The following is an 8,868-nucleotide window of genomic DNA, read 5'->3' on the forward strand; positions in this document are numbered from 1 at the left end:
TGTCATCGTAACTGTTTGTTCTGCTTGGGATTATGCAACGCATAATGCTTTTTAATTCTCCATTTATAATTAGAGTTCTTTTTTTCGATGAAATAAAATATCACTCTCAATTTTGTCAAACTTTTCCGAAATAAAAAAGAGCGGAGTCCGATTTCATCTCTTAAAATGTCTTATCAAAAATGGATTGTGGTAATGTAATATGGAGATGTTAAAGTGCAATCCTGAATTTTTCCACATTTTTTGAAAGCCTAGAACAGTAAAAAGAAATAGATTGCAGACGGAGAATTAAACGTACGTTATAAATTATACAGTGTTTAGAAAACGTTTAAAGGATTGAAGATATTATACATCTCGTAGTCTCTCATACTTTCAGCATCGTTGCAACCGCAGCTGCTTCCGCAGTCGTATTCCGCGAAAATGTAACGTCATGTAATATATTCTATTGAAGGTGATAGAACTTGGGTTTATATATTCCATCAACATGAATCGCATCAATGTAATTTCCAATATCGCGCAATGCTATCCGACGAAGCTTAAACATGTACATGGTAATTTAGGCGTATAGTAGCGCAATACCATATCGCGATACCAAGGGTGCATCAAGCACGAAGTCATACACAAGTAAATATGTACCTACTGATGTAGAGGTAGAACTAACAAGCAGTATCGATTAGTCCGCTGGTCTTTATATATATCGCGACGTCGCGTCGTCTTCGGTTGGAAATTAATTCCCTTAAATGCTATTGAGGAGCGTTCTAACTGCAAAACTTTAGGTCAATCTTTCCAAGATCTTTCAATCATTTCTAGTTAATTAATGTATCGCAATTAAAATATAAATATTGATTTTGTTATCCTAGTTTATCAGTAAGACCGACAATGCGTGCTCAGGAATATCGCAAGATTCGGTATAAACGCGGTTTGAAATTTCATCTCACGATGCAACAGTTCTTAATCATCTGATTATCGCCATCGAAGAGCAAGACCCAAAACTTGCCAGGAATCAGCAAGTTGTGGTAAATCCGGGTACTCGATGAAACTTTGAACTTCAGAGGCACCCCAAACATCCGGAAACATACGTGTGTTAACTGATGTAGAGAATCCGGGAAATTCTAATGGAAAAACATTCAAACAATGTTGTTGTAACGTACTATAAGATATTTATATTATTGCCTTTTTAAGTCAAAACTAATTTTTTCCAGGTGACAATTTAATAGTATATTGGGAAATTTCTTGATATTCTTGAATGATATTGTAATTTATAATTGTGTACGGAAAGAACAGTTTTACTGAAGTATATAAATGCAGCTAAAAATCTGTAAAAATAATTTTGTTCAACTCATAGAATCAAAATAATAATATATGGACACTCAATGCGGATTTTTTAAGCTCTCGAAAAATTATACATTCATGCAGAACTTGAAAAAATTTTTGTTAAGAAGATACTAACTTCAAATCAAAGAATTTGCGTAATGACAGCTGTTACGGAATATTAGGAGGATCCAAATTCGAATCCTGGTTGGAGTAATATTTTTGGCAATAAATTATTTACAGCTTCTTAAGATGCTTACTGCATTATTAAATTGCTCATCAGTTTAATTTACTACATTACTATTTCAGTTCGGAATATTGCGTTTCCAGACTGAAAATGATTTTGGTGTGCAAATTGCAGAACTGAACGTAACATATATTATTCACACCGAAATATTATTTAAACATTAAGATCCAGTTCAGATTGAGGCTTTCATTACTCATTATGTTGTGTATTCATGATATGATCTTATAAGACACTTTGTTAATTTACGTAATGAAATACGATTAGTTCTTGTATGATATCGTACTTATTAAAAATGAAATAAATATATAATTAGACATTAGAGAGAACTGATTGCTAGAATATCAAACCTTTTTGCAGTATCATGTTTGAGTTTCCTATATAATTACTTTAATGATCCAACAAAATTATCTTCAGATCTGTATCTAGTAAATTTTGATTTCAAAAAAATTGTTCTTTCCGTATACACATAAAATAAATTTAGCGTTTCTTTAGCTCAAAAGATTTTTGGTATCCGCCAGCACCATCCGTGTGCCGCCGGGAGTATTTCCGCTTTGTCGATCGTGTGGCATATTCCCGTGGAGTCTTCCGGGAAAGAAAGTTCCGAGTTTCTCAAGTATTTCGGTATTTTCTGCAAAATCTCGAAAACTTCTCTTTCTCTCGCGCGCGAACTTACCTTTATTATTCGTGCCGAGAGGCCGGCGAATGATACACAGATAGCGAAAGTTTCGGCTTGCTCAACCGTTTCCTCGCGTTTCGGCACTTCCGGTCGTAACTAATAAAGCCGCGAACGTATATCCTGATCTGTAACTCAGCACAAGGCGTATCTATTAAAGAATAAAGAAAAGGTGAACGAGAGATAAAGGGCAATGAAGCGCGGTAATCGCACGCGGATTGCAAGTGCTATGGCAAAGGCGACACGGGCGGGGCGCTGGCACGATGGCTGGCTCGGATTTTAAAGGGTGGGAAGGATACGATATTTCAGAGTGGCGACAAGGAGCAAGCCTGCTCGCCACTGGCAAATTAATTAAATTCCTACAAGCTGCCAGGGTAAGTCTAAGGGGCGTAAGGAGGGATGTACCCGAGGCCGTGCAAGGTAGATGGTGGTCGGCGAAGCGCGGGCAAGGATCCCTGTGTGTTCCGCCCGTGGGAATATTGTAATTAAGATATGCACTTCTACCCTCCACTTTCCTCATGCCAGACCGCCCACGTGTAACCCCTCCATGGGGCTAGTGCCGTGCCATGATTTATGTTTCGCAGGACGCGTTGTCTGTCTCGACCGCGTCTAAATTGCATCCTATTATACAGAGACACCGCGCTCGTTATTCCATTCTTCCGGTGTGCCGAATCCTGTGAATTATTATGGTATAATGAAATCCCAAATTCCCGCGGAATCTCGGAATCCCAAATTACAGAGAGAATAGCGGCACGGGCCGTTCGCGATTTGGTTTGTAGGAAACGATTGGAGAAGGGGATTTCGTGGTTTTCACTGCGGCGTGACAACCTGGATCAATCAATGTATTTCCATAGTGTTCGGTTCTAAATTCGGTTTAATTACATTAACGGTATTATACAGTAATATGTAAAAGCATTTATATTGTAGTGTTGATAGAAAAATGACATCTAAAAATTAGCGACCTTTTATTTTTAAAAAGTCTAACAATGTTTTAATGATAAATGTGCATAACTTTATACTGTTTTTTTCATGTTATACTGTCAATTATATAAAATAGAACTTATTTACTTACTTCAGCTTACATTGACAAGAAGAAAATCTATTATCAGTCATAATATATTCCTTAAAATATCGTATTACTGTAAATTTTATCCCTTATCAGAGTTGTAATACTTTCCCGTGTATTTCAAAATTTATTAAACAATTTATTAAACTATTTGTAGAAAAGTGTTATATTTTTAAATTTTAGATTTAAAAATATCGCTCTTTATTTGTAAATTGGAAGAGCTATAAATGTTACATTTAATATATATTTATTAAATATATATATCAATATTTAGGCGGTAAATTTTTTTTTATTATTTAAAAAATGTCAATTTTTTACTGGTGTCACTTTTCTATCAATACGGCGATATAAATAAGCTGTGTTCTTAAAATCACTGCTATCGCTGAAAATTTATAGTTTACGTTAGGTACACCATAGATTTTCGCACTGGCAATAAATTTTGAAATATAGCCAGTTTATACGTCTGTATAACAATGCAATAGTTTTCCGAACGATCGACAGTCGTTTACCACTTAGTTCACGACATGCCGAAAATTTGTCGCACTTCACAGTGCGCTAAAAATTCAACATGCCTGGGTTTTCCAATCGTGACTCGTGTCACACAAATCTAAATTAACGCTACGATGACGGTTCCATACGCACGCCAGCAATGCGCTTTGAGATGGCTTGGTAACGCAAACGATCCATCCGACCCGTATCTCGCGAGCAACAAGATTTCTTGGTAGCTACAACTATGGAAAGCGTTTCCGCTATAATTTTGGGCTTGATCCTGATGTTACCGCTGCTCGTACAACTGCAGACGCTTGTCGTACGTGATCAAGATTAATTGATCGTAAATTGCACCTACGAATTGTTTTCGTCTAAGGGCAGTAATGATTTATTGCGCCCGCGGGTATGTAGGTTAAATACCGGGGAAACAAATTCCCCCGTGTGTGTAAAAGGACACGATGCATTAAAGGCGGGCAACTAATTGAAAAAAAAAAGTGTCATGCGCTTTCATTAATCATCTTGACCGTGTCTCTCGGTAATATTGAAGTTAAAGTGTAAGAGCACGGTTCACACTTTGTTTCACTTCATCCTGTTTCCGCCTCTCGAAACATTTATTTTTTACGCGTGCTTTACCCGACGTTGGCTGCACATTTAGCAGAAAAAGCGGCTTTCTAACTGTTGTAAGATTCTTTAACACGTTCGTATCCGAGTTGACCCATGCTGGATTTTTCATTCAGACCATTTCATATTTTTACTACAAAAAGAAACGTAATTATAAAACAATTATGTGTGACTATATAACATAATTATGATATAACATAATTATGATGCAACAGTAATACATTATGCCAATTCTTCTTTATAATAATAATTTTTGGAATTTTTTAATACTAATGAAATATTATTTAATAAATGACCCAGTACCAGTGAACCACGCTGTTAATTTAAAATTGACTCGGCATGGAAGATGTTAATATGATTGTTTTATATTTAAATCCAGAGAGAAATTAAAAAGACGAGAAAACCAATCATATATTAAGATTCCTGCCTATTCACTGCAATCATCTTAAATTGTGACGTCGCTCTGTTAGATATCAAAGAATTAAGCAATGGCAATCCTAATCTTTTAAGTTAAACATTTCATTATTTTTAACTTCCATATGTGTCAAAATATATATTATATAAATCCATTTCTGGTTAGCTTCAAAGCTAAACAACATTAAGGTATATATTTACTAAATAATAAACAAAATTCAATTCAAGCCAAATTTAATATCTTTCTGTTGAATTAAACTGCGTAATTCTTTTATTTTAGTTAAATTAACGAGTATATATTGAGAAAAACCGGGACGTTCTATAGAAACGATTAAAAATAATTCAAATTGAATATAATTTGACATTATGAATTTAACAGTGCATAAACGAGGAAAATACATAAAGAAAATTCTCGCAAACTATATTAAAATGTATTAAATGAAATAGATCGAAAACGAATTTTAAATAATATAGTTTTAAACGCAAATAAGAGAGAAAAATTGATATATTACAATGTGTATTTTTTAATAAAAATAACATTTGCAATCGATAACATGGATTTATACAATATACCGAAAACTTACCTTATGTTTTCAGTAATTAATAAATAACTATATTTATGTTTTCAAATTGAATTGTACGGATTATGCTTAATTAGCCGGGACAAGCTCTGGTAGTTGTCGAATTGAGATAAATACAATTTTATTCTATTCCGAAATAAAAGGAGAATTTTCGGTATATTTTACAATATATATATATATATATATAAAATATATTTGATATATTTTACAATATATACTTCATTAAATGCAAATACTGTTTTATTGTAAAGAATTTCTATTTTAATATATTTTTTGTATGAATTTTTATTATGTGTTTTCTCCTTTTTTGACGTCACTAATCTGAAGATCCATAGTGAGTGATCACCAATTAGGAGTTTTAAAAAATCTCCGACAACAATGGCAAAACTGCTTTTTCTATTGAACGCAGCCTTAGAATTTGGAATTTGCAGCTGCAGCAGCCCTGGAAGTTATTTGCGACGTTACGAGGCCACTCGACGGAAAGTACGAACGACAGCGACGCCCGGTGCAGGCACAACCTAGTACAATACTACCCCAAGGTACCGGACCTATTAAACTCCAATTCTGAATCCAGGATGATGATATGCCCGACAAGGATCGTCCTCTCGTCACCCATCGTGTCACGTGTCGCATCCGTTGGCCAGCAGCAGCAGCAGCAGCCGCAGCCGGTTAGAAAAACGATCCCGCTGGCACAACACTCGTCGTCCTTCGTGGCGACGCGAATCGAACTGCCAGTGGTGGACATAACGTGCAATTACAATTCCTATCGTTACAAGAGCCTCGAGGAGAGTCTGAGGGAGCGATATGGTGCAAATTATCCGCCGGGCGAAGTGGTGTTGAATTATATTCAATTAAACACGCCGGACTCCAGGACGAGACAAGGGAATAACGTCGGTGACGATCTTCTGGATTTTTTCAATAATAGTGATACTGGCACGTATTCGCCGTCGGTGTCCACGAAGCTGGAAACGGAATACTTGAATCTCCTGGATCATTTTGTATTAAGAGAGCGGAGGAAAGCTCTGACCGCGGGCAAGTTTACCGAGACGCTTCCGTTGGCGGATGAAAGAAACCTTGAACTGTCGTCTCACGTCGGAACGTGGAGTCAATCTACTCTGAAAAGTTTGGTCGTTCAAGGAAAAGAATTCGGGTCGTCTGGCAATCAGCGTTCCTTAAAAGGTATGAAATATGCACAATTTCAATGATCATGAAGTCGGTCGCGCCGTCAGATCCAGTTGCCGCAATCAAGACAGTTTTCGATTTCTGCAATTTTAATTTTCGCTGACTGTTTATAGACTGCCCCGTTCGTTGATATAAGGGACTGACAAGAAAGTTTAGCTACAAAATTTTGTATATTTATCAAATCATTACCTAGGTAACACACCAAGATAAAAAAATGAATAAAGAATCGCGTATTTAAGATTTCGTACACTGCTAAATCTGTAGTGTCAAATTTAATCTAATTTAAGTCTCCATTACTTCTACTCGATATATCGTTATTTTATATTGTAGCAAAAGAATGAAGTTGAACAGTTTAAAACAGTTCAAATTGGGCTAATTGCTAATTGGGCTAATAATAGTTAAATGTGATACTGTAGATTTAACAGTGTACTAAGACTACAATCTTTGCTTCGCAGTTCGATGAACCAGATTTTTGCGAACGCCGCGATAACCCATTTCGTGATAATAATCGAGCACACGTATATATACACACCGTGGTCCTCCCGAATATTGTTAACACGCGTCGACGCTATTCCTCTTGCACCCGCCTTACATTCTCGTCATTACCGTGGCGCGTCACGTCGTCGCCTGAATACTAATAGGCGGGCGAATATAGCACGGCGGTGTCGTGCATTTGGCTCGTCATTCGAGGAATCGTCATCGTCCTCGGACTGAATAGGGATCGGTAATGGATAGGAGGGCCGGACCCGGCAGGATAGCTCTCTAGGAATCGCGTCTATTTATTGATCGCCTCTTGGTGCATTGGAATATTCAATCCGCCTCTCAGGACCGCGATCCTGGGTGAGTACACGATGGCGCATCTCTTTCTGTCAGCGACAACTTGAGCCATTTCTCTTCCTTTCCCCGCTGAATTGATCTCGCTGAGACGACTTTATCCCCTACAATTGTAAGTAGCCTTCGATGTCGCATTATCTATTAACGCCTTACTGATTGAGTCGTTCAATGCTCGTCTTAAATAGCAATCGGGCAATAGTTGCTACGGGCCAGCTTGATATGTTGAAAATATATCAGCCGGATACTGAAATGGTTCCGAGAGAAGGAAAAGAGTTTCCTTTAGAAACGCAAACAGACATCGGAACAGGAATATCTACACAGAATTATTGGTTGTCAAATTTATAATGTGATAAATTGTTTATTCGATTTGAGTTATTTTTAACTTTTACTTCTATAAATCACCGCTGCACCTACTCAATATGTCAATTTAACGTTAATTGAATAAAAATAACACCGTTGAAAATGTATTAAATTTAAATTTAATTTTTGATTTATTAAATACATACGTTAACATTTACTTCGAAACTATATCGACCGAAATGAATTTATTTACTTTTTATACAATACATGGAAATTAAAAATAACTTGGCAAGAGAGGATCTTAATCCAAGGAAATATGAGTTAAATAAGTTGATAGTAAGAGGGTCAAAGGTTAAGAAATGAGATTTTCAGAAATAGGGTAAATTAAAAGAAAAAAATTCCAATTTTAAAAAATTTCAATTTTAAAAGGTCAAAATAAATATATCAAATTTCAATTTTTAAAGACGTTCTTCCGATAGCAATAAGTTTTTCGCTGCCCTATTTCGTCGCAACGATTTATTTAAGAAAATGTAATGGATTAATCTGTAATCGGAGATATTTTTCACACGACTGCAATTCCTTGTGCGATTCGGTGGCGGTCTATAGTCACGCCTAATTCTCAAGTTTATCGCCCACGTGTTGTAGATAAGAGGATAATGATCCCGATCTGTCTAGGTATTGAATACAGCCAAGCTGGTGGCACAAATAGACGTCTCAGCAGCTTGCAGAGAGTGCTTAAGCGATAGTGCGAAGCGGCTCGATCGCGGTAATCCCATCCATGAGCGCTGGCCAGCCCGCAATCTGTCATGAAGTCGGGAGAAAACACACAGGAAAATGGTAAGTTTAGCGGTAAGGGAAGATAAAAGTACAGCAGGGCGTCCGGCTGTGCTATTAGCTCTTAGTTTAAGCCGGAAATTCCAAACCGGAACCTAGCGAGGTACAGCTGCAGGCGCGGCAGCCTCGTGAGAAGGAGCGTGGTCAGCGTAGGGCCAGCCGAACGTAAAACGTAAGAACGAGAGATCTCAGAGATCGCGGGGGTAGGTGAGGATAGAAGGGGAAAGACGAGGGATAGAGAAGAGAATTTATAGAAACCTATTCTTGAATGTGCTGTCGAATAAACGAAGGTTTGCTTAGCACTCTCCGTTGAGAGCTC

At 37.0% G+C, this 8,868-nt stretch overlaps 1 protein-coding gene across 3 annotated transcripts in view; it reads left to right on the forward strand.

Moving 5' to 3' along the window:
- Positions 1-3,821: 3,821 nt before the first annotated feature.
- The window catches only part of LOC108751349, a 48,706-nt gene continuing 43,659 nt past the window's right edge, over positions 3,822-8,868 (forward strand). For 2 of the 3 annotated variants that reach the window (XM_018491464.1, XM_018491465.1), the window contains exons 1-3: positions 3,822-4,102; positions 5,831-6,578; positions 8,391-8,552. In XM_018491464.1, the coding sequence (XP_018346966.1) occupies positions 4,028-4,102; positions 5,831-6,578; positions 8,391-8,461 (894 nt within the window). In that variant the 5' untranslated portion in view covers positions 3,822-4,027 and the 3' untranslated portion in view covers positions 8,462-8,552. Of the gene's footprint in view, positions 4,103-5,830; positions 6,579-8,390; positions 8,553-8,623; positions 8,803-8,868 lie in introns of those variants that run through there. The other variant, XM_018491466.1, reaches the window with a different exon arrangement.

Source organism: Trachymyrmex septentrionalis, unplaced genomic scaffold (genome assembly GCF_001594115.1).
Source record: "Trachymyrmex septentrionalis isolate Tsep2-gDNA-1 unplaced genomic scaffold, Tsep1.0 scaffold44, whole genome shotgun sequence".
NCBI classification, from domain to species: Eukaryota; Metazoa; Arthropoda; class Insecta; order Hymenoptera; family Formicidae; genus Trachymyrmex; species Trachymyrmex septentrionalis.